Raw genomic sequence first — 26842 nt, forward strand, 5'->3', positions numbered from 1 at the left:
ATTGTTGCTGCTATTATATTCTGTACCCTTAAGGTATATTTTCTAGTTAGAGGATGTAATTCATTTTGTTTCATAATTGTTCTGTTTTCTGTTTTACTTGTTTAAGTTTGGGTTGGAGCTATAGCACAACGGGTAGGGCTTTTGCCTTGCATGCGGCCAACCCTGGTTTGATTCCTCCATCCTTCTTGGAGAGCCCGGCAAGCTACCGAGAGCATCTCGCCCGCACGGCAGAGCCTGGCAAGCTACCTGTGGCGTATTGGATATGCCAAAAACAGTAACAACAAGTTTCACAATGGAGACATTATTGGTGCCGCTTGAGCAAATTGATGAGCAAGAGGATGACAGTGACAGTGACAGTGAAGTTTGGGTTTGAGACGCAGCAGTGCTCAATTGTTATCCATTGTGGTGCTCAGGGTAGCCTGCAGTAGGACCCAGGCTTCCTGCATGCAAAGCTGGGCCCAGCCCATTGAGCTTTTCTCCAGCCTTCGCTAATTTAGTAGGTCCAGACAGTGGCTGGGAAACCTTCATTTTAGCACACTATGTCATTCTGCTACACTTATTAAGAGAGCTATATTTTGAGAAATGCCTCAAAGAAAGTAACCTCTTCTGATATTATGGTCTTACCTAATTTATAAAGCTTTGAGGTTTTCTAAGAGCTAAATAAGTACAGTTGATATTTAGGGATTTAGAAAATGTATTGGGAGTATTTATAAAATCTTGTCCTTCAAAAGCATTGTCCAGGGACTGGCGTGATAGTAGGCAGGGTGTTCCTTTGCATGTAGTAGCAATGATATTTGTCTTGCACGCGGCCAACCTCTGTTGCTCTCTGGCATCCCATATGGTCTGCCGAGCCCTCCAGGAGTGCTCTCTGATTGTAGAACCAGAAGTAAGACCTGAGAACCACCATGTGTGGCCCAGAAGCCAAAAACAGGAGGTTGGTCATATGAATTTCATATAGATTCAGACAACGTCTTTGATATCATCATAGGAAAAAGCTAATTGCAACAGAACATTGATAAGATGACTCTGAACACTTCCCCCATCTTTCTATTCCTCAGTATCACTACACCCTCCCAAGCTTGGTTCCTTCATGTCTTTCTGTCACTTCAGGCAAACTCTGAATTTCAAACAAATCATTCTTTTTTGGCAGTCTTCTGTTCATAGGTCTAAGATGTATGCAAAATTTTATAAAGTTGTTCATGATTGAATTTCAGTCATACAATGTTCCAATACCCACTCTTTCATTGATGTACATTTTCCACCACCAATGTCCCTAGTTTCCCTCCAGCCACCCCCACCCCATTCTGCCTCTGTGACAGACATTCTTGTCTTCTCTTCCCATCTCTCTTCTCTCCCCTCCCCTCATTGCCTCTCCCCTCCCCTTACCTCCTCTCCCCTCCTCTTCCCTTTTCTCCCCTTCTCTTCTCTCCCCTCCCCTCCACTTCCCTCCCATCCTCTCCTCTCCTCTCCTCTCCTCTCCTCTCCTCTCCTCTCCTCTCCTCTCCTCTCCTCTCCTCTCCTCTCCTCTCCTCTCCTCTCCTCTCCTCTCCTCTCCTCTCCTCTCCTCTCCTCTCCTCTCTCTCTGCCCTTCTCTTTCCTTTTAGGCTAAAATGCCTTTCTTTGGGGTGTTGTTTTGGTGCACACCCAGCAGTGCTCAGGAGCCATTCCTAGCTCTGTGCTCAGGAGTAACCTCTGGCAGCACTTAGGGACCATATGTTATGCCAGAGGAATTGAACCTGAGTCAGCCACATTCAAGGCAAGTGCCTAAACCCCTGTATTATCTCTATGGCTCTAAACAGGACTACTATCATAATTTGTATCTTATTAAATCACTAAATTATATATTATCAAGAAAAGCTGCATTTTAATTAATTGAAACAAGTAATCAACAAACAAGAAAGCAAAAATATAATAATTTAAAACTGTAACTGTGTGGTTGGGGGATTCTGTTAGTACATACTGTATTTAAGCTATGTATCATGCTAAGTTTTACATAATGGCAATTAATCAATGTCCATAGGCTTACATAACAATCCAGCAAGCAGAAGTTCTGGGCTTCTTGGAGGAGCAAATACCTATGCAGTGTTTTCCAGAACTTTCTCTACATACTCAGTGTTTTCCCAATAGCATTGGAGTGTACAACACTGAAGACAAATGTTAAAAAACATTTTGGAGGCCTCTCCAATAGTGGTCCGGCCATGCCTTGGCTACTAATAAAATGTGAATGGTGAGAATTTTGGTTAATTTAATTTTGTTTTTCGCTTTGGGAATGTCATATATGTAGCACTGTAGCACTGTCGTCCCATTGCTCATAGATTTGCTCGAGCGGGCACCAGTAAAATCTCCATTGTGAAACTTGTTACTTTTTTTGGCATATTGAATATGCCATGGCCACGAGGAGCTTACCAGGCTCCGCCGTGCAGGCGGGATGCTCTTGGTAGCTTGTAGATATGTATAATATTTTTTCTTTAGATCTGCTAGCTACTAAAGAAATGACATAATTTATTGACTATTCGGGATGATTACTCCCTTGAATAATCACTTGATTTTTAGACAAAACATCATTTTGAGATAAGAGAGGATATTAGTGATACTTTTATTAGTAGGCTATTCATAATAAGTCTATCATACATACATTAGATTTATACATTATAATTTATATAAATGGGGGCTGGAGCGATAGCACAGCGGGTAAGGCATTTGCTTTGCATGCGGCTGACCTGGGTTCGATTACCAGCATCCTATATGGTCCCCTGAGCACCACCAGGAGTAATTCCTGGGTGCAGAGACAGGAGTAACCCCTGTGCATCACCAGGTGTGACCCAAAAAGCACAGGAAAAAAACCCAAAATGTATATAAATGTATATATTTATATTTCCAATTAGATTCTAAATAATATATGAGAATAAATGTTAGGAGCTTTTGGGGTATCTACAGATGAGGGATGAAAAGTGAGTAGAAATAGTCTTTGGTGGTTATAATTTGTACAGAGAACCTGGGTTTCATACAAAAACAAAACAGTTGACTTGTCTTTATCGTTTTAAAAACACCACCCTTGAAAGATAAATATGGACTGTGCTGGGCCACACAGGTCCAGTAGTGCTTGGGGACTGGACGCAGTGCCAGCGATTGAGCCAGGGCCAGTTGCACGCAAGACAATGTCTTATTCTTGTACTATCTTTCCAGCCCCTGAAATCCACATTTTAAGCTCTTACTGAAATAGATTTTTGAAAAAAGTAGTTTAAGATATATTTTCTTTTTTTTTTTAAATGATCAAGTTTATTTATTTATTTATTTTTTAGCTTTTGGGGTCACACCCGGCGATGCACAGGGGTTACTCCTGGCTCTGCACTCAGGAACTACTCCTGGCGGTGCTGGGGAGACCATATGGGATGCCGGGGATCGAACCCAGGTCGGCCGTGTGCAAGGCAAACGCCCTACCCACTGTGCTATTGCTCCGGCCCCCAGTTTAAGATATATTTTCAAAGCAGTCTCTCCTAGGGTTTTAACAATGTTTTCTGATCATCTGCAATACAGTTGTGAAAATCAGACTCCATGGAGATGGATAGACATGTACTATAACAACTCCCAAGTGAAGAAAATAGGACCAGAGAAATAGCACCTGCTTCCATCCCTGGCACCACATGGCTCCCTGAGCACCATGCTGAGAGCAGGTCTGCCCTTTCCCCTAACACTACCAGGTGTGACCCCAAAGGAGAGAGAGAGAGAGAGAGAGAGAGAGAGAGAGAGAGAGAGAGAGAGAGAGAGATGCACGCGGCCGACCCAGGTTCGATTCCCAGCATCCCATGTGGTCCCCCAAGCACCACCAGGAGTAATTCCTGAGTGCAGAGCCAGGAGTAACACCTGTGAATCACCCGGTGTGACCCCAAAAGCAAAACAAACAAAAAAACAGAGACAGAGACAGAATGAATATAGATGTAATCTAAAACCTTTCATCTTTTTTTTTGTTTTATTTAGTTTACACATCCCGTTTCATGCTTGTAAAATGAGTTCCCCATCGATTTCTAAATGATAAAGCAGTTTAGCAGATGAAGTGCTCCAGGAAAGGAAGTGGCAGAGGCCTCACTTGTAGTCTCCCACAGCAAGGTTTGTCGTTCCTGTTTGTTGCAACCCCATCCTCTAAGTAGGGTGAAGAATAATACCAGTGAAGAAGTTTAAACATTATGGCAAGTAAGTGGAATCAGCCAGTAATGGCAAGTAAGTGGGAACGCAAACAGCCAGTTTTTCATAATTTATAATCTGCAAAGGAATTATGCATTGAAGAAAAGGGATTGCTATATTTTTGGTATGTTTGGTGATAGTCTTGAGTATGAGTGGGCTTATTTTCTCTTCTTTGCAGGGGCTGGAGCTATAGCACAGCGGGGTAGGGAGTTTGCCTTGCATGCGGTCGACCTGGGTTTGATTCCTCTGTCCCTCTCGGAGAGCCCGGCAAGCTTCCAAGAGTATTTCGTCCACATGGCTCCTTGTGGCGTATTCGATATGTCAAAAACAGTAACAACAAGTCTCTCAATGGAGACATTACTGGTGCCCGCTCGAGCAAATCAATGAGCAACGGGTTGAGTGATACAGTGACACAGTGACACTCTTTGCAGAAAACTGGGTAGCTGTTTGCTGAGTGTGCTTCCTCTCTTGGACACACAGCAGGTATTTCCCAGTGTTCTCTGCAGGTTTGCTGTGGTCTATGATAGGAGTCCTGGCCAGTGGATTTTGAGCAGAAGCTCTTGGCATTTCCAGGTCTGGCTCCTTCATGCTTATGAAAATGAGATGCTTTGGGGGCCTTCTCCTGTGTCGTTAAACCTTATGTGAACTGTGGTGGAGCACAGTGGAGGAGGGATTGACTTCTTAGGTTACCATTTGGAGGGATTTCATATGATCTAAGTCAGATGTATATTGCATTAAGTCTCAGAAATTGGGTAGTTGATTTGTTACCATAGTGAGCCTGCTCTGCAGACATAACAGGATAGCACTGTCAGTTTCTCCTAAGCTCACCTTGATTATTGCAGTAGCCTCCTAAACACCTCTATCCTTTATATAGTCTGTTAGCAAAACAGTGACCAGAGTGATCTTGTGTCATTCTTTTCCAAAGTTGCCATGGTTTGATTTATCTTGAAAGGTGAAAAGAAAGTATTAAGGGAATCGTATACCCATGAGAACTGTAGGCAGATCTTTACCCAGAGGAGTAAAGACCCCATTTTCTTCTTCATTTACGATTATCTACTTTGACTTGGTTGTGGGGTCCTCTTCTCATCTTGCCCCGTTCATGTCATTCCTAGAGGGTCCCGTCAGGCACAACTATGGGAAGTCAGATGCCTGTTCCCTGAAACAGTGAGGTGAGTTTTATTCTTTGGTTATTTGTTTGAAAGGGCCACCAGCTTTCAGGCATCAGTTCTCCGTCCCTCTCTCCTAACACTCTTTCATTTACTCTAACCTAACCGCATGGACTTCTTGACTATTTGTGAATACTGCAGCCATGCTCTGGCCTCCGGCGTCTGTGTATTTTCCTTCTCTCAGGTATCTACATGGCTTCTCTTTGTTTAGAACTCTTTTCTGGACACACTGCTTAAACAATGACTCCTCACATTGGATTGTGTTGTTTCTCTCCAGAGCACTTGTTACCTTATACAATTTTCTTTTTCTTCTTTCAATTTGGTAGGAGACAGTTGGGCCACACCCAATATTGCTCCTGTCTCTGTGCTCAGGAAACACTTCTGGCAATACACAGTGGACTATATGTAAAGCTGAGGCCCAAACATGGTTCAGCTGCATGCAAGCCAAGCACCTTAGCCAGTGACTATCTCTCTATCCCACAACCACACTTCAAAAATGGTTTTTTTTTAGCATCATCCCACTTTTATATTATTATTTTATTAATGAATCACCGTGGGGTACAGTTACATATACAAATTTTCATGTTTGTGTTTCAGTCATACGATGACGAGTACCCATCCCTCCACCAGTGCCCATTCTTCACCACCAATGATTTCAGTATCCCTCCAGACACGCCCACCCCATCCCCACCCCCACCCCCACCCTGCCACTAGTCTCTTATTGGGATGGGAACCTCATATCCTACTGAGTTGGGAATGAATCACTTGTAAGAGTAGGAAGCAGACAACAGCTGAGAGTCTCATGACCCCAACAATGTTTGTGGGGAGCTATGATGCCCTGAGGCCCACACTGACCCCGTGATTGGTCTTGCACACATGAGCAAGTATTCACTGGTGTCTTCTCACTGTACTCGGAGACACCATCTCAAGTGTGACTCAGCCAAGCTCAGGGAAGGAAAGAGAAGTTCGAGAGAGTGCATCCAGGAGTGGAAAGCATCCAGGGCTCTAAGTACTTCCATTTAACTGGCCTAAGTGGCTCCAGTGCCTCTCAGTGCTGTCTAGACAGCAGACCAGATGAGGAAGACGGTTCACTCCTCATTGCCTTTGGAGGGGCATTTCAGAAATGCAGTCATTTTTTCCCAAGCACTCAGGTGTTCTATATTGTGCCCTAGGCTTTCAACAGTGTGGGAAGAAATGCAGAATTCCTCCTTTAGGTTGATCATGTGATGCCCTAATAAATACAAACACAATACAGTACCCACTGCCCAAGACGTGGGCTAAAATAGAGCCTATGTATGTTGACTTCACTGAGGAAGCCAAAGGCAATTTGAGGACATATTGTCTTTATTTGGTAACATACCAACCTGTTCACTGTATCGTTTAGATTTGCACCTGGGTTTTTCTTGTTGGGCAAGGTAACTCAGACCAGGAATGGAATGGATCCACAAAACCTGGAGGTAAGGCACATCAAACCAGAGTGTGCCCAGGTCCTATCACCTATAGTGAATGTGTCCCTTTATACCTGGATTTATAGCAATGCATCTAATAATTTCCCCTGAAACAGTACATCTGTGCCATTTGCCAACAGTAGAGTGCTTGCCAAGAAACCAAGTCCATTCCTGGTCAGGGAAACAGAACTTGTGATACATTTAAAAGGTCCTACTTTGGTAGGAACCTAGTAGGACCAGGGCCAGTCAGGGGGAAGCTTTGGAAAGGATGGGGCATGGTTCAAAGTCTTTACTGGGGTTTTCTAGGGAAGAACTAGGAGAGGCAGAGTATGTTCACTGAATGTAAGAACTGGACAGTCTGAATCACTTCGGTGGGCTCTGGTGTAGGACTGGGCTCTTATAGGACCTCTGAGACTAGGAGTGGCCCCTCAGGCCTGGGCTAATTTAGGAAAAGAATATTGACTTGGTGTTTGAGAATTTGATAAAAGTGACAGTTGGGATTATGGACTGTGAATCGACTTATTTACCAAAAATATGTACCCAAAATTTATATAGTCCTCAGAGAGGTGGTGTTATCAGGACAGGCCTATCCAAAGCCACTATATGAAAAATACAGAAAATAAGGAACAATAGTTAACAAAGTTATGCCAAAGAGGAATTTCTATAAACTATAATTGAAGACAATCAAGGCAGAACTTTTATTTTACAAAGTAAAATCTCTTCGCCGCCTGTCTATATAAATCCATAAAGGGTGTAATATGAAAGAACATATAGTTGGTTAAAAAAATCTGGATTGAAGCAGGAGTTTAAGAGAGGGAGAGAGGTGCTGGTGTAGGCGGAGAGAGTTTCTGTGGTATGTTAACTATACAACAGTACGTTTAACACCCCAGTATAGAAAATTCCATGTAAAAGGTGACAAAATGAAGAATGGCCACCAAAATGTTAACGTGGCCTGATTTTACAGAACCATTACATTTTTCTGTAAGATTTTATGTTGCTTAAATTATTTACACTGAGCATAAATACTGATATAAATAGAAGACTTTTTTCTAAAAGTTAAGAAAAGACCCTCCAATTAAAAAAGTATTTTTTACCAATAAAAGAAAAATGTGGGACTTAGAGATTAAGACTTAAGAAAATCAACAATAAAATAAACACATAAAAAATTTAGTGAGAAATATCAGAGAAATAAATATTTGACCCAATACTTAAAAACTTTCACAAAATCTTTTTCAAGTGTCCCACTGATCAAAATCAGGAAGAAAGGGAATTCAAGGTAATAATGATAATTCATGATAATCATGATAATTATGAATAATGTCTTGATAATTCATGATAGGCGGGGGGGGCACAATTATGACAAAAAAGAAAAGGAGATAATAAGAGAAATTTTCTAAAAACATTTGTAACTAGGCCAGATTTCTTGCCAGGCAATTTTGTGCTTTGATAAACTAAGAAGAACTTAGTTTATTTATTTATTATTATTATTTTTTTGGGGGGTCACACCTGGCAATGCACAGGGGCCACTCCTGGCTCTGCACTCAGGAATTACCCCTGGCGGTGCTCAGGGGATCATATGGGATGCTGGGAATCGAACCCGGGCCGGCCGCGTGCAAGGCAAACGCCCTACCCGCTGTGCTATCTCTCCAGCCCCAGAAGAACTTAGTTTATATTATCAAGATAGACAGAGAGTCAAAGCATGAAGACAAGTTGCCATGTGAAGCACTGAAACACTGAGGCTGAGAGAGCATGCAACAGGACAAGTTCATGCTCTACATGTAGCACCATACAGTCCCCCAAGCACAGAATTGGGAATCACCCCTGAGCACAGCTGGGAATGGTCCCAAAATAAAAAATAAATAAAAACATAAAAACATTCCACTTGCTAGAGAGATAGTCCAATCAGATGAGTGCATTCTATGAATGCAGGAGGCTTGGGTTCAAGTCCTGGTGCCAGCTGGTCCCCCGAGCACCAGCGGCAATGACTCCCAAGAACTGCTGGGTTGGGTTCAAGTTAGACTTCTTGTGATGCAGTTTTTTGATGAGTCCCAAAATATTTAACAAAGAGCTAGATGTGGTTAAGTAAAATCTGTATGAAACAGAATCCATGAATAGGAGTAAGAAAATTCTGACGATACCTCTTGAACTATTATTTTTGGGTATTATCCTCCTCAATGGGAATGAGCATGAATGACGAGGATGAATGAAAATGAGCAGCTGATGACACAGCCAGCAGAGAAAGTCAAGTCTAACGCTCTCTACTTGCTGGTCCTCAGTTTGCGATGCCTGGGCCCAGGCTAGGGAGGAGGCTGCAGGGCCACCACAGTGGGCAGAGCACCGAGACGTGTCTCCTCATGTGGTGGCAAATGGGGCTTGGCTCTAGGGGTGTGTTTTATTTAAAACACATGGTAAACTGTTGTAGGTCTTTAGGCATATACTAACTTCATTTTAAAACAAGGGAGGAAAAAACACCCCCCAATCAAGGTAATTCCGCCGTCATTGGAATTAGGTTTTTACAAAAGTCCCCAAATAGTTCTATGTGAGAACTATCCTGCCAATAGAGACACCAAGTGCTAGGGATTGACAGTCATCCTTCCTCATCACTGCTACTCCAGGCATCTTCAAACGCAGGATTTAATTGTGATCTGCTTGTGGTCTAAAAAAAGAGAGAAAAGAAAGGGAAATAATTATTTTAAGCTCATGAGATAGATAGTTAGCAACGATATAAGATGAATAGTAATTAGATCATTGGGGATGGGGGGGTAGATTGAGGCATAGCAGGCAGTGCTCAGGGGCTCTTCCTGGCTCTGTGTCCAAAAGTGACCCCTGGTGGTGCTTGGGAGAACATATATGGTGGTGGGTTTCAAACCTGGGTTTGATACCCACCACCTCATAAGGTCTCCTTAACATGGCCAGGAGTGATCACTGAGTACAGAGCCAGGAGGAAATCCTGAACACAGCTGGGCATGACCCCAAGCCAAAAGAACAACCCCCCCACAAATATTTAAGTAAATTGTGGTGTTTAATTATTAAGAATATTCATAAATAGTTACTTACAAATAGTTACTAATGGAAAAAGAGGCTATGTATGCAATAGAAGTGAGAAAAGTAGGTTTGGCAAGTTGTAAGTCTGAGCATTATAAGAAAATTTAAAAAATAGAGGAAAAAAGCAAAAATCATGTGGCAATTAACCTGAAAATTATTATTCATAGACATTAACTCAATTTTAGAAATTTATGTTCTTTAGATATTTTTCTGAATTTTTCAATGTTCTATAACAGGCAACATTTATTTCATTTTACAATTAGAATAACACATTCTTTAACAGTCTCTTCTATATAAGGTAAATGAATAAAGCTTTTTGATGATTTGGAAATAATACACGAGAGATATTTTACTTACCTCATCATTGTCAGGCACTGGCTCATATAAAGATGAAACCCAAGCAAGAATATTGCAATCTCTGCTACCACTATAAAGTTCCTGTAACACAGACAGCAACGATATGACTATGGATCAATTAAAAGCCGGTACCAACCCAAAATAAAGTATACCGATTTTGGAAATTTCTTCGGTTAGTTAAATTATATTATTTATTTCTATTAGGGACTGGAGCAATAGCACAGCGGTTGGGCGTTTGCCTTTCACGCGGCCGACCCGAGTTTGATTCTTCCCCCTCTCTCGGAGAGCCCGGCAAGCTACCGAGAGTATGGAGCCCAAGCGGCAGAGCCTGGCAAGCTACCTGTGCGTATTGGATATGCCAAAAACAGTAACAATAAGTCTTTCAATGAGATATGTTACTGGTGTCCGCTCAAACAAATCGATGAGCAACGGGGATTCTGTAAAGAAATGGGCTTATGCCCTGTTTTTTTTTTTAATTTTGTCTTTAGAGATGATAAAGACCACCTTACTTTAATGGTGAGATGAAAAAGAGGTCAGGACGTTAGACCAGAAGAAAAAGGTCTCGGAGCTGGAGGTAGCACAGCAGAGAGTGCGATTGTCTTGTACCCAGCTGACCTGCGTTTGAGCCCCAGCATGCCATATGGTTGCCTGAGCACTGCCAAGAGTAACTCCTGAGTGCAGAGCCAGGAGTAAGCCCTGAGCACAGAGGGGTGTGACCCAAAATACAACAATAACAACAACAACAACAATGGAAGAAAGAAAAATAAGAGAAAAACCATATATACTCAAAAAATATCATTTGCCATTAACTCAAAAGCAGGTTTGAGCAGCCATTGAGTTAAAAACAACAAATAAATTTTTGACAGATTCACACAAACATGAATCGAGATACACAAATTGTTTTGAGAGCAGACACAAAAGAATTTGCAAAAATTAGTTTAATCTGCCACAGATTTAAAATCTCCAAATGGTGCCTATCTACAAAAAACTTATCCAAGCTGAGTTACAGTATTATTCTGATTCACACATATATAACATCTAAATATCTATGCAACATTATCTTCTATTTTAAAAAAAAAGCCTACCTCAAATGTGGATTATAAATTTAACTCATCAGAATGAGATCACAATTACTCTTTTATATATATATGACTGATCTGGCATCCTAGCTAGAAGTGAATTTTTAATTCCCTTAAGTATCATTCTCACCTGGAAATTAGATTGAAACACACAGCAGTCAACGTTTTTATAATGTCCCTTAAGCATAGTTATCTGTTCTCCTGAGTAAATTGTATAAACAGCAATCGTGCTACCATATGGTACAAAAACAAATTCTGAACTGCAGCCACAGGAGACAGCAAATTTCAATCCTTTTCGACTCTCATTACAAACTTTTCCATAGTTCACCTGTAGGATGTAAAATTAAAAAGTTATTTATTTCTTGAATTTGAAAGACACAACACAAATGCAGAAACAAACTTTAAATATTGTACAGTACTATTAAAAGGGTTCTACTGAACTAAATCTAACAAAAATTACTGAATAGATACTAAAACCAGTGGCATAAATTTTCTCAAGAAGATATACATATAGTAAACAAACCAAAAAAGCTAATGTTAGCATTCTGACCATGACAGCAAGAATGCAAATTATGGCAACAGTGAAAGAACATTTTAAGTCATTTAGCTAAAGTACTAAACTCTCTGATGTGTCATAAACTGAAAAAGGTAATTGTCTATGATCGTTCTCCTCAATTTCATAAATATAAAAAGATTACTATAAAAATGTGTTAAAAATATGTTATAAATTATAAAAGCATTGCAGGTGAATGGGCTTCTTCTGGCTATATATTTTTTTAAATTTTTTAAATTTATTTTATTGAAACACCATGTGGAAAGTTACAAAGTTCTCAGGCTTATATCTCAGTTATACAATGCTCAAACACCCGTCCCTTCACCAGTGCCCATATTCCACCACCAATAAAAACAACAACAACAACAACAAAAACCAGTATACATCCCACCCCTCACCCCCCAACCCCCCCCTGCGTGACTGATAATTTCACTTCCTTTTCTCTTTACCTTGATTACATTCCAGATTTCAACACAAAACTCACTATTGTTGTTGGAGTTTCAACACAGACTCACTAATTTTGTTGGAATTTATCCCCCAAGAATACAGCTCTATTGACAAGGAAATATTTGATAATAAGTTTTCCACTGATGAGAATGAAGAGATAAAAGGTTTACAATTTCTGTATTATAGTAATTAAGTCCAGGGAGATTTAAGTTGGAAAATGAATCATTTCCTTCCTATAACAGCATGTAGCAAAAGCTTAGTTCACAGTCTGCATACATGGTTGCAAGCACTCGCGGGAACCCCAAGTCCTAAAGCTGTCTCTGGTTCCTGCTTGTTCCACATCCACGTGGCTGTGCAAAGGCATGTCCACCCGGGTCGAATCTCGGCCAGAGCCCGAGCTCCGGCCCCGGCCTGAGACTGCCCAGGTGTCCCGCGGCTGTTTCAAGTTCAAAGCACATTTTTTCCCCCCCTCTGGCTATGTCTTAAAGGTGGTATGTACAGCCTTTGAAAAGACTTCATTTTTATTTTAAGATTTTGGTTTTGGAGAAGAAAAGATTTCACAGACTTAGGATATGTTGATGGCAAATTATATTACACAGGTTTTTAACTGCTCAAAAAATACATACCTCTAGTTATTAAGTGAATACCTAAAAGATTCTGTCGCAAGGTACTTCAGTTTACCATCAAATAAACCAGTATAAAAATAATAGATGCAATGTCATTTATGTAATGTCAATATTTACTATATGTAACAGAAACGTGCTGAGTATTTCTACATCTATTAGTTCATGTAGCACTGTAGCACTGTTGTCCCATTGTTTATCGATTTGCTCGAGCGGGCACCAGTAACGTCTCCATTGTGAGACTCGTTGTTACTGTTTTTGGCACACTGAATACGCCACAGGTAGCTTGCCAGGCTCTGCCGTGCAGGAGGGATACTTGCAGTAGCTTGCCGGGCTCTCCGAGAGGGACGGAGGAATCTAACCTGGGTCGGCCTCGTGCAAGGCAAACGTCCTGCCCACTGTGCTATCGCTCCAGTCCTATTAGTTCATGTACTATACAAAATTATACTATAGAAATAGTACCATTATTATACGGGGAAGGGGGGAACCCCACAAAGGTTAATTCCATCAAGGTCTTTTGTCTAGTAAATGACTAAGAAACTTGGTCTACAACACATTAATCAAATAGCTCTGTGCCACATTACCACAAGTTATGTTTTTTTTCACTCTATGAAGTGGTCCATTGTAATATGGGTGAGCACTGGACAGTCTTGAAATATCTAAGCTACATTAGAGAAGTTAAAGAGCATTTGTGCCTGATATGAACCTTGAAAGTTGAGAACAGCTAGAATAGGAAGAACAGTAATCAAAAGTTTAATATTTTCCACTTACAACTTCCAATGTATCAACTCTTAATGCTACTGAGGTAATGCACAATTTTAAGAAGAGAGGTTCTAAAGCAAAGTCAGCAGATTGAAGGGTGAGTGAGCTCTTTATATTAATGATGGCTAAGTAGATCGGCATGGCTAACGACAATGAAAAGTAGAGCATGGCAAGAGAACTCTGGTGTGCTAGATTAGCTTAAGAAGAACTTGTGTGGATCATAACAATAGTACAGCGTGTAGAGTGATTGCATGTGGCAGACCTGGGTTTGATTCCTGGTATCCCACCTGGTTCCCCAAATGCTTACAAACATCTCTGAGCACAGAGAGGGGAGTACCAGGTATGGACCCCAAACAAAACAAAACAAGGCCTTGAGTACAACTAGCCAGAGCATTCAGTAAGCATTTAGGAAAACAGTGGATGACTCCCATTGGGAGATGAGCTTAGGAAGGATGTTAGAGTAACTAAATACAGTCACGAAGAGAACCCTTGGCAAAGAAAGAGATGAAAGGGTGAAGAAGTGAAAGAACTCACAGAGTTTCTTGCTGATAACAGCTGGGTTGACAGAGAATTAAGATTGATACCTTAATTCATACTTTGGTGACTGGGTAGTCACCAGTTAAGTTTGCATACTTCGGTGACTGGCTAACTTATCTAACTATAACAGTAAACATCAGAACTTTGAAAACTGTTTTTCTTTTCTTTTTTTTTTTTGTGCAGAAGCTGTCTCTGAATTTTCCTGCAGGTACTTGTGTAGTCTAAGGCCTAAACTGTAGATCTTCTTAAACTTTGGGTCAGTATGGATTCAGGAAACTGAACGTGAGGGTCATCAAAAATTTTGACAATAGTGTTAATTCAAACTTAACTAAATATTGATGAGGGGATGGGGGAAGGGTCATAGTGATGGCAGAAAAGGGGGTGGGTGAAAAGGGGTTGTGAGTAGGAAAAGTTTAGGAAGCCCTGTTCAAAGATTATAGACCCAGAGTGTCATTCTGAAGGGACCCAAGGAGCCTACAGGATGACTGTGAGAACATAATTTAGATTTCATGGTTACCTAAGATTAAGGAACTATGCTTTGATCAACCATATAGTGTCATCATAGTATCTGCACATAATTTATGTATAGTTAAATATATTGGAAACATGCACTCATTTACATAATGTACTTAAATAAATGTCAGCTGCGTGCAAGGCAAATGCCGTACCTGCTATGCTATTGCTTCAGTAAATGGACTGGAGAGATAGCACAGCAGAGAGGGCATTTGCCTTGCATGCGGCCGACCCAGGTTCGATTTCTTCGCCCCTATCGGAGAGCCCGACAAGCTACCAAGAGTATCTTGCCCGCACAGCAGAGCCTGGCAAGCTACCTGTGGCATATTCGATATGCCAAAAACAGTAACAAGTCTCACAATGGAGATGTTACTGGTGCCCGCTTCAGCAAATCGATAAGCAATGGGATGACAGTGACAACAGTGACTTAAATACATGAGTATACTATTAATAGAGCAGTAACATACAGTAAGAATAATTTTCACTTTAGGTTGGAGATGCACCTCAGTATAAATTGCATGATTCCCAAGTATGAGGCCCTAGGTTTAACCCCTTGCACAATTTATGGTATGCCTATTATTTATTTATTTATTTATTTAACTGGGTCCATAATTTCAAATTGAGAATTAATTCAAATGATCTTCTAACAGACTGCTCCATCATTGTGGCGTATTCATATGCCAAAACCAGTAACAATGATGGGTCTCATTCCCCTGACCCTGAAAGAGCCTTCAATGCGGCACCGTTGGGAACGACGAGTAAAGAGAGGTTTCTAAAATTTCAGGGCTACGACAAATGGAGATGTTACTGAGACTGCTTGAGAAAATCGACGATCAACAGGATGATGATGATTTATTTATTTATTTTCCTTTTTGGGTCACACCTGACAATGCTCAGGGGTTACTCCTGGCTCTGCACTCAGGGGACCATATGGAACACCAGGAATTGACCTGGATTGGTCACATGCAAGGCAGATGCCCTATCCACCACTGTACTATCGCTGCGGCCCCTATGTCTATTATTTAAAAGTATGTAAGTCTATTCTTTACACACTTGCCTTTTACCTGCATAATTATACATTAAGTAGTTAATACTCCTGAATCACAGGATGGAGATACTAAGTCTCATTTCATAGTCCTTCAAGACATTACCTTTGGTGTCCCCAAATTACAAACGCAGAATTGGAATCAGTTTTCTTTTCTTCAGGAAGTCGGGGGCACACCTGGCAATGCTCAGGAATTCATACAGGATGTCAGGGATCTAACCCAGTGTATTAGATCCCTGTATGTATTAATTAAAAATTAACAGTATTAATTTTACATCCCCAGTATGTTAGATCCCAATATGCTTTGCACACAGCAATGTGTCAGACTGCTCTGTGCACAACAAACATCATATCCGCAGTACCATGTCTTCAATCCCTGGAATTGATTTTCTTAAATATCTCAAGACAGCATGTTTTCCTGTGTTTTTTACTGGGATAAAATGTCCCAAATTCAGGGCTGGAGCAATAGCACATCGGGTAGGGTGTTTGCCTTGCACATGGCCAACCCAGGTTTGATAGCACATCAGGTAGGGTGTTTGCCTTGCACGTGTCTGACCCGGGTTTGATTCTAGCATCCCATATGGTCCCCCAAACACCGCCAGGAGTAATTCCCGAGTGCATAAACCAGGAGTAATCCCTGTGCATTGCTGGGTGTGACATTTAAAAAAAAAAGTCCCTTTAAGTGTCATTTGTAGGTGAGTTTCTGTGCTATTCTAATCATGCTTGCAAGGTATGATCATATCCATAAAAAAAAAAGTTTTTTTTCCCATTCTAAACACATTAGTCTAGCTAGATGTGAACTTATTAGCAAAAAATCCACAGGGTATGAGTATCACCTTCAAAAGAGATGAGTGGAGCTGTATCACCTAACATATGTACTACTTATTACCATTTATTATCATTTCATTTGCCTTCTACATACTTGCCCCACTAAGTTCCCTTGTCATTTCTCCACTCAACTCCTCTGACTGGCCTACCATGTCAGGGATAGGGTCTAAACCTTCACAAATGCCTCCAAACTGCTCACGTTCTAATGTTCTGTTCCTTCTGTTCATCTCCTATTACTTCCCCCTAGCTTATTCAACATAAAGCCACCTCTTATATATTTCTCAGGACACTAAACATACTTCCATTTCAGGGTTTTTGTACTTAACCACTTCCTCTGTCTTGAATACTCTCCTTCCTAGATATCTAAAGTTGCACTCCTGGATTTCATTCATGTCAAATATTCTCTCTGGGGAATAGGAGTGCCCCAATAGTGCAGGGGTCACTAGAGCAATACACAGTACTACTAGGGAACACCAGTGCTAGGAATTGAACCTGGGGCCTTATGCATGCCGGGCAAAGGCTCCAGCCTTTTAAGTTAGCTCCATTCCCCCAAATGTCTTCTTGTAAGTGAGGCTTATACTTACAAGTATATGTAAAAATACTCTATGTAAAAATTAACTCTAACTTCCCAATATTTTCCACGTTCCTTTCCTGGCTTTTCTTTACTTCATAGTGCTTAATGCAGCTAACTTACATTACCTACACATCCATTTACTGAGTGACAGCTGAATGTCCTGCCTCCTCTTCCTAGAATGTAAGCTCCATAAGCTTAGGCTTAGTCTCCTGATGAGTAAAAACTATCTAGCTATAAGAACTTCTCAATAAATATTTATTAAATAAATGAGAAAGATATGCTATTATTAGGAACATTGTACACAGTAATGATGGTCATTAAAATTATAATTTATAATGTCTAGCCTGAGATCTGATGGGGAAAAATTTCATAAAGGATATGAGTAATTACCCTGGTACTGCAAAATGAATAAATAATAATAAAAAAAGGAGACTTGTGGGATTAGGCAACTCTGAAGCTACCGAGTATAAACAATTTTGACATTATAGGAAAATTAGAACTTAATAATAAAATTGGTAACTAGAGCATCTGAAAGATAATTATTGACTAGAAGGGACGATTAAAGTAAAACAATATTAACATTAATACCTACCTTAAGGTATTAATAAATGATTTCAGAGGTTTGGGTATAGCAGCATTATGTAGAGTACAATCTAGAGCAGAAGTCCCCAGACTTATTTGGTTTATTACCCCTTCTCAGAAAAAAGTTCATTCAGGAGCTCCTGCAAATCTGCCTTGTTGGAGGGAACAAACAGAAAGCATGCCCCCGAATGCACCCAAGGCTATTACTGACACTGGATTGTCCTAGTGTTCTGGGGGGCAGGGGTGGCATCATCTACTTTGGAAACATAGATGTCGAGTCAAATTCTTGCTTACTCGTTTCTCAGAAACTCAGGTAAATAACCTATTTTATGTCTCACATGTAACACATTGATTCTAGCTAATAAAGTACTAGAACAAACATTTTGGTTATCATTATTATTATCATTTTTTGCGGTGCCAAGGACTGAAACCAGGGCCACATGTGAAGCATGCGCTCTATCACAGAGCTCATCCAGTTCATTTTGGATTCAGTTCATAAGTAATACATAATAAAAAGTGTAATTCAGAAGGGAGAACTACAATTAGATCTATAGAAGAACATCATGTGCACATCACAAATTCATTCCTTTATTTTATATCCAAAAGACTGAAAGTATAATTAAAATCCCTTACGAGTGTGTTTTCTCCACTGGAACTGTTCCAAAGCCTCATTCGATTATCTGTACCCACAGTGAGGAGGTGAAGCCCATCACTTGTAAAACATAAGCCATTAACTTTCCCATTATGAGCGGTGTTTGCTGCAATGAAAAATACAGTTCATTTTTATCTGTTCTTGTGTTCTGCACCTACTTAATGCTTGATAAAGGTGTTTACACACATAAAAGACAAACCCCTTAGCTAATTAAAATGCAAAAGTTGTTTCTCTTTTACATTTATCAATTCCTTAAATTATCTGATATGGCAAAATATATAAATTATAATAAAAAATTTCAGAAAAACCAGAAGGAAAAAACCCTAACAATTCCATTTTTGCTTCAGAAAGCTCAGCTATTGGTGTACAACTTAACACTAACATTTTAATGCTTTTCAAATTTACATACTATTTTCACTCTTAATCTGAAAGTCATCCCATGGAGTAGTAAAAAAATACTAGTATGTCCAGGTTTTTTTTTTTTTTAAACTTAGTAGGGAAAAGTAACGGTTCTAGTCGCAATCAAGATTTTTTTGTTGGGGCTGGAGCGACAGCACAGCGGGGAGGGCGTTTGCCTTGCACGCGGCTGACCCGGGTTTGATTCCCAGCATCCCATATGGTTCCCCGAGCAATGCCAGGAGTAATTCCTGAGTGCAGAGCCAGGAACAACCCCTGAGCATCACCAGGTATGACCCAAAAATTTAAAAAAAAAAAAAAGGATTTTTGTTGTTGTTGTTTTTTTGCTTTTTGGGTCACACCTGGCAATGCACAGGGGTTACTCCTGGCTGTGCACTCAGAAATCACTCCTGGCGGTGCTCAGGGGACCATATGGGATGCTGGGGATCAAACCCGGGTCGGCTGAGTGCAAGGCAAATGCCCTACCTGATGTACAATTGCTCCAGCTCCCTCAATCAAGATTTTTACAACTTGGGGTGTAGCGATAGCACAGTGGGTAGGGCGTTTGCCTTGCACACAGCCGAGCTGGGTTCGATTCCCAGCATCCCATATGATCCCCTGAGCACCGCCAGGAGTAATTTCTGAGTGCAGAGCCAGGAGTAACCTCTGTGCATCGCCGAGTGTGACCCAAAAAACAAACAAACAAAAAGACTTTTACAACTCAAATTAAACAAGTTTAAGAAAGCATAATTCTTCAACAGTTTAATTTAATTTTACATATTACTAAAATAGTAATAGTTTTATACAGTTAATCCTAACATATTTCTGGTCCAGAATTACTTCCGAATCAAGATTTTAACCAATACAGCAATTAAATTATATTGCAAAAATGCAAATGAGATACTCTCATCTCTTGGGTTTTAGGTGACTCATAACATGACTGGTAGATTTTGCTACAATGTAACCACAAAATAGTGCTATTCCTATAACTTACTGTAACTTCCTAAATGGCACTGAATTTGTATTAGTCTATGGATGTAAAATAATTAAGCAAACAAAGAAAACACATAATAAGCAATACAGAAAAGTTTCTGCATTTGAGAATTCAGGGGCAGGGGCTGGAGCAAAAGCACAGTGGGTAGGGTGCTTGCCTTGCATGAGCCTGACCTGGGTCTGATCTCATATGATCCCCTGAGCTCTGCCAGGAGTAATTCCTGAGTGTACAGTCAGGAGTAACCTCTGAGCATTGCCAGGTGTGGCCCAATACAACAAAACAAACAGAAAAGAAAATCAGAGAGAGATGAAACAATACTTAGTTGAATCCTAAGAAAAGGCAACCACTAGTTTGTGTAAATTTAGAAATTAACTCATAGCAAATGTCTCAAAAATAAAAAATTTATAATCTGTCAATGTTTCAAAATATTCCATATAAAATATGGTACTGACATATTTCTATATTAATGCATTTTTCATTACCTGATTCGGCAGCTTGTGACTTTTTCCCGTTATGCTGATCAAGTGTAATCAAACACCCTGATGCTCTCCTCACATCCCATAATTTGACTCTACTGTCTGCACTGAGAAAAAAAAAATCATTCCAGTGACACAGAGTAAAGACAGTGACTACATCCCGAACTCACCTTCTTAGCATTTTGGGACACAGTGGTCTTTGTATATCAGTGCGAATAGACTTATACATTAAGACTATTGTATATTTGAATGTTGTATTGAATATCAACAAATATTCAATATTAACAGTAACAAAAAGACTAACCATAGGGTGGTGGGTAAGGAACTTTTAGATCATAAGGACAAAATTCTGCTGTTGTAAGTTAACAATTTTTTTGTCTGTTTGTTTGGGATGAGCACTCCTGAGGATGCTCAGGGTTTACTCCTGGCAGTGCTCAGGGGACCATATGCAGGGACTGAACTAAGACCAGTGGAGTACCTCCTGTACTAATTGGGACTAGCTGACCAATAATTAACTTTTTTTTCAAATGATAATTAAATATTATCTATTTATTCATTTATTTGGCTTTTTGGATCACACCTGGCAATGTTCAGAGCTAACTTCTGGCTCTGAAATCAGAAATTACTCCTGGCAGCACTCAGGGGATGATATGGAATGCCTGAGATTGAACCTGGGTCAGCTGCATGGCAAGTGCTGGACCTGCTGTACTATGGACCCTAATAAGTAACTTTTTTTTTTGCTTTTTGGGTCACACCCAGCGATGCTCAGGGATTAATCCTGACTTATGCACTCAGGAATTTCTGCTGGTGGTGCTTGGGGGACTGGGAATGTGGGATGCTGGGAATTGAACCCAGGTTGGCCGCATGCAAGGCAAACGTCCTACCGCTCACTGTGCTATCAGCCCCAATAATTAACATTTTTAATAATAAGAGGATCTTTCTCCCCTGAAGCCTCCTTAGCAAGTTTGTTACTACCTTCTTCATACTATTAGTTACTTAAATATCTATTGGGCAATCAAGCAGTTAAATAATTTCACTTTGTTTAACTATCTACTTAGGCATACTGATATTATTCAAATATATATATACATGTATGAATATAAATGTTTATATATATAAACAACAGAGAGTTAAGATGGATAAATGAGGGTAATATAGTTTCATTTTAGTTTCCTGTACTCAAATAAACCTTCACGGATATATAAGAACTGTAATATCTTTTACACGAGACATTAATTTTTGTTTCAGTAAGTGAAACAAAAAATACAAAATAATGACAACACATCAATTTCAGCAATTTCTAAAGAAAAAATATTTATCAATTCAACTAACATGACCCATGTCCTCACAAAGGCCTCAACAATATTATAGCTCATTTGGCTTATACAGATCATTTTATTGTTATTATAATTATTTTTTGGAGAGGGCCATACCCCGCACTGCTCAGGGCTTACTCCTTTCTCTGAGCTCAGAGATCACTCCTGCTGCAATGGGCGATTATCTGGGGTGTCAGGAATCAAACAGGTTGGGCACTTGCAAAGCAAGCGTCTTTTTACCCACTTGTACTCTCTTTCTGGCCCTATCCAGATCATTTTAAGTAGAAAGCACATTACAAAACAACTTATAAGCCCATTTCTCATTCATAAGTCTTTAAAAATATACATGGTATATTCTTAGAGTTTGTCTCTGTGTTCCAATAGTTCTGATTTTTTTCATAGATCGTCATCATACTTAGCTAAGGAATCGAACCTGGGTCAGCCACATGCAAGGCAAACGCCCTATCTGCTGTGCTATCTCTCCAATCCATTTACTGGAGCGATAGCGTAGCAGGTACGGTGTTTGCCTGGCACTCGGCTGACATTTATTTAAGTACATTATATAAATGAGTGCATGTGTGCTATTGCTCCAGCCCAATATCCATGTTAATTTTAAACCAAACTATTGATCTTTACCTTGCAGTAGCCAAGATGTATTCGTGACGTGGTGACCAGGAAACCGCCAGTATTTCTTGTCTGTGACCTGCAAACATAATGGTGTAAAAAGTCTCACAAAGTATCTGAAATATCAAAACAAAGTGCAAATTAATTTAGTCTGATTCTAAAGAAATGGATGACTATTATAAACAAGCTGTAAAACTTTTTACATAACAATCTATGTTTAAATATTGTGAAGCCTATGAGGCTTTTTTCATACATTTTATTTTAAAAGGTCTGGTTGCTTTTGAAAGACCAGTTAGAGCAAGAGAGCCTTTCTCTTTAAATACAGCCGTAGTGTAATAAATGAAACTACCCCAAAGGGTTACAGTTCAAGCTCACTTACCTCTACCATAAAAAGCACTACAATCAGCAAGATACTCTAAAAAATAAAAATCTCTTAAATTTTCCAGAAAATTCTAAAACAAAATGATGAACTCATCACTGTATAAGGGGATTTGCACAGCCACAGGGGTAGGCTAGAGGTGCAGGCAGAAGGGAAATTGGGGACATTGGTGGGGGAAAATGTACACTGATGAAGGGATGGGTGTTGGAACACTGTATGACTGAAATCCAATTAGGAACAACTTTGTAACTGTATCTTATGATGATTCAATTAAAAAAAAGGCATTTGTATAAAACTTTTATTTTTTTAGAAAGCAAGGGTAATACATTCATAGGACTATTTGAATCAGATATTTGTATCTACTTAGCTCAGATGAACAGGAATTCATCAAAAAGGAAAATAAACATCCCCTCATCAAGTGTTCATGACACGTGCTGTCCTGAAATCCCTTTTTACAGTGATAAACTAATCATTTTGTCCCTGACGGTCTCTGAGCACTGTGTTTTTCTGGCCCTGGGGCACCCCTGTCAAGGCCCTTTTGGCCTGTGAGCACTGAGAGATGTGAGCACACCGTAACATTGCTGGGCTGACGGCTGCACCCCTGGCTGGTGTGTATTTCTCTATTACTTTTCAATATTCTAAAATAGGGGCCTCCAGTGGTGCTGGAGGCAGGGGCTGGAGGGGAGCAGGACCCTCCTCAGCAATGGTTAATCCAATGTCTGAAAGTTTTGTGCTTGAACCAGCAGTCCTCAGGTGCTTAGTGACCACCAGGGCACAGCCAGTGATGCTCAGGGAGGACAGGATGCGGGGGATCAGATTCAGGGCCTCACACATGCTTGTCCTGTGTACTACCACCCGAACTATCTCTTTGGCTCTACTTTCCATTTATTCACTGTTTAGATTAGATTCTCTGATATATTTCCCAAAAAGTAACAAAAATAATTCAGATTACCTTAAACAACAGTGTTATTTCAGTATCTTAAATTTTTTTTCTGAGGGGAAAAATTACCTAGATATTAAGGATGTTTATTCAGTCACAACAATATTAATACAGCACTCATGAGACAAATGTATCCACTTAAGTTTTATAAGTATTTTCCACATCAAGTGTCAGAGGTATACTGCTACATTATTTTAAAAATAACGCACAAGGTTTTGAATTAGAACTTTCATTTCCTTTGAGCTTCCCCTATGTCTACTGTTCACATAAACATTTCCTCAATAGTTCAGTTTTATAAGAATAATGCACAGAAGGATCTTTATTTCCCTGTTGATTTAACAACAAGTACAAAATACATTAGTCATGTCACTTACAAAGAATACATTGTTAGTAATGCTTTTTTTATTGAACATTTACTCAAAGTAGTTGTTGTCCCAAATTAAAAAAAAAAAAAATACCCTGTAGAATGTGCGAACAGGATCCAGACTTTAAGTCACAAAGTTGTACTTTGGGTCCTCTAGTACCAACTGTTAAAAACAAAAAACAAGTATTTTGGATAAGTGTTATTATAAATTACTATCAAAAGGAATTGAGAAGCTACCATATGATGACATTTGCACTTTCTCCCTACAGAGAATAAAATATATGTAAAAACATTTTACATAGTTTCTTAAAAATTATTTATAGGCAGGAAATTTAACTGTAGTTTGCAGCTTTTAAAACATATATACAATATACATGCATATGTACACACACATACACACATACAATTTTGAAGGAATCAGACTTGCAGGGAATTGCAAAGAAAGTGGCCTAGAGGTCTGCAATGCCTTCACCTATCTTCCCCCAGAGGGCTCTATGCTAAGTAACTCCAGTAACAAGGTTAAAACTGAAGTTGGTGGGCTCTCACAGGTGGCTTATGTGAAGAGACGAGGAGAGACGGCCATTCTCCAGGTCCACCTCTGCCACCCCAGGACTGACTGGGAAGGCTAGGACTGATAACGTCTGCAATGAGCCCCTGCATAGCACAGGCCAGAGCATGGGGAGAGAAAGGGAGAGAGTGACACACTTAAGAGAGGACACGGGCATTTCCAGCGACAGAGAGGGCCCCAGTACAATCTCAAGAGGGGAGACGCGGGCAACACATGTATTCAGGCACTGCATGTACTTGGCTACATGGGCACAAGCAGCACCTGGGCTCTCGCAGCATAATGTGCGCCCACTTCCTTTGTTCAAGGTGACTTTTATAGGGTTTCTCCAAGCTGTCCTATGTGGGGCTTCTAGCTAGGTAAGAGTTCGTTACTAGGATGGTTGCCAAGCAGGTAGTGCTGGGAGTGGTTGAAGGCCTTTGAAATTCCTTTCTTTTGTTCCTGCTGAAGCTTCTCTGGAGGGCTGTCCAGCCTTCTCTGGGTCTGTCGGCACCAAGTGAAGTCTTATTAGGCCTTAGTTTCTATGTCTGTAAGGTGGGCTCTTTTTGCAGCTTTGGGGTAACTGGTTTTATTACTTCCCATGGAATTCCACTGCTATGGGGCCCTTTCCTATCTACTTGCCTACATCAAAATCAGGAAATTTGCATTGCTACAATGCACGTAAAATTCTTTATCATTTCAAATTATTTGAATAGATTTTTAAATTTTTTTTCTTTAAATGAGATCCATTGTAGGAAAAAGTGAAATCACAGGGACCTGATACTTACAAAACAATTTTATTTTCTTCCTCGTACAGGAAAAAAATGTAAAAGCAGGTGCTTTCATATAAATGGATGTTCAATTAAAGTCACACAACCTTGGAGAAAAGGATCAATTTCTTTGCTTCATTACATTAAGCTGGAAAAGTGACCAAGCTTTGTTCATGTAAAATATTTACAGATTTGGTAGTTTTAAAAGAAATACTTTATTTTTTTGACAGTAGTAGGGATCAAACCTGAGCCCTAAATGTGCAAAGCATGTACTTTACTACTAAGCTACATCCCCAACTCAGCTGTTTCTTTAAAGCATCGAAATGTGCTTTCTTAATCTTTGATTCTTAGTCAGTAGCACAGGGTCTAATTTTCACAATATATCTTAAGCTGAACATAAATAATATATTTATTTTAAAAACTATTATTTCCAGTGGGTTAAAAGTTCAGTATCAAAATTAACCAGATTTAAAATGATGAAACATTTTAATATGTTTAAAGACAAAAGAATACATGTACCAACCTGCTACCAAACAATGCTTGGTGGCGACTGGAGACATATGATGACTATAAACAGTTTCTTCAAAATTAAATATATCTGCAGTCTGATAATCAAAAGATATTTTACAAATTTAAGTTCTAATTAAAATCACAAAAGCAACAAGTTCCTATTTACATATTTTTACGTGGCTAGCAAATTTTGACTATTAATTTATTTCACTTATAGGAATATAAAATCTCAAATACCTGGTAACTTAAAATCTTACATCATTTATACCACTGTCTTCCTTTATGTGACAAAAGCACATATTGTAATTAATAAGCACAAACCTGGGTCACCATCTTTCTTTCTACTGTTCCCAAGGGATTCACCATTCACACAGATGATCTCATCAATACTCTGCCTCTCAGATCCATGAAACCCTAGTTACTACACCCAGGGCTCTCCCTCAGCTTGAGCTGCTCCTTCACAGAACCACACATTTTAGTTATATGTATGACCACAACCTTATATCATTTTCAGCGTTTTGTCCAATTACTTCCAAGATGGGCTGGAGTGATAGCACAGCAGGTAGGGCATTTGCCTTGCACGCGGTTGACCAGAGTTTGATTCCTCCACCCCTCTTTGAGAGCCCAGCAAGCTACCGAGAGTATCTCGCCCACACGGCAGAGCCCACACGGCAAGCTACCCGTGGCATATTGGATATGCCAAAAACAGTAACAAAAAGTCTCACAATGAAGACATTACTGGTACCCGCTCGAGCAAATCGATGAACAACGGGATGACAGTGACAGTGACTTCCAGGTTATCCAAATAAATCCTAGAATTCATTTAAGTTCCTCCTAATTTTACTTCTTTATCCTGTTTAGCTTGGATTTCAAAGTCCAGTATTTCAAATGTCAATGCTTTTGTCATACCATTGCACTTGTCAAGACCTCAACCTTAGAACCATATCTGCCTCTCATCTATACTCAGCACTCTTTCTCTAATTTTCCATTCTTCACAAATACAGCCACTTGGTTACAATAACTTCTATAAGCTATTCAATCAGAATTCCCACAATGTCTGATCAACAAACTTACCAAGACATTTATTTCTACTTAAGCCTTTTCTTCCTTTACTGTTAAATCATGAAAAATGAATT

At 39.8% G+C, this 26842-nt stretch overlaps 1 protein-coding gene across 2 annotated transcripts in view; it reads right to left on the reverse strand.

Annotated features, from left to right (window-relative positions):
* Positions 1-7470: 7470 nt before the first annotated feature.
* ERCC8 (ERCC excision repair 8, CSA ubiquitin ligase complex subunit) overlaps positions 7471-26842 on the reverse strand; it is a 41640-nt gene continuing 22268 nt past the window's right edge. For both annotated transcript variants that reach the window (XM_004608463.2, XM_055123587.1), the window contains 8 exons: positions 25720-25801; positions 23977-24045; positions 22212-22278; positions 20266-20366; positions 18375-18499; positions 11408-11605; positions 10199-10279; positions 7471-9452 (listed from right to left, as the gene is read on the reverse strand). In XM_004608463.2, coding sequence (XP_004608520.1) covers positions 9384-9452; positions 10199-10279; positions 11408-11605; positions 18375-18499; positions 20266-20366; positions 22212-22278; positions 23977-24045; positions 25720-25801 — 792 coding nt within the window. In that variant the 3' untranslated portion in view covers positions 7471-9383. The remainder of the gene's footprint in view (positions 9453-10198; positions 10280-11407; positions 11606-18374; positions 18500-20265; positions 20367-22211; positions 22279-23976; positions 24046-25719; positions 25802-26842) is intronic.

The sequence above is a fragment of the Sorex araneus genome, chromosome 1, assembly GCF_027595985.1.
Source record: "Sorex araneus isolate mSorAra2 chromosome 1, mSorAra2.pri, whole genome shotgun sequence".
Classification (NCBI taxonomy): domain Eukaryota; kingdom Metazoa; phylum Chordata; class Mammalia; order Eulipotyphla; family Soricidae; genus Sorex; species Sorex araneus.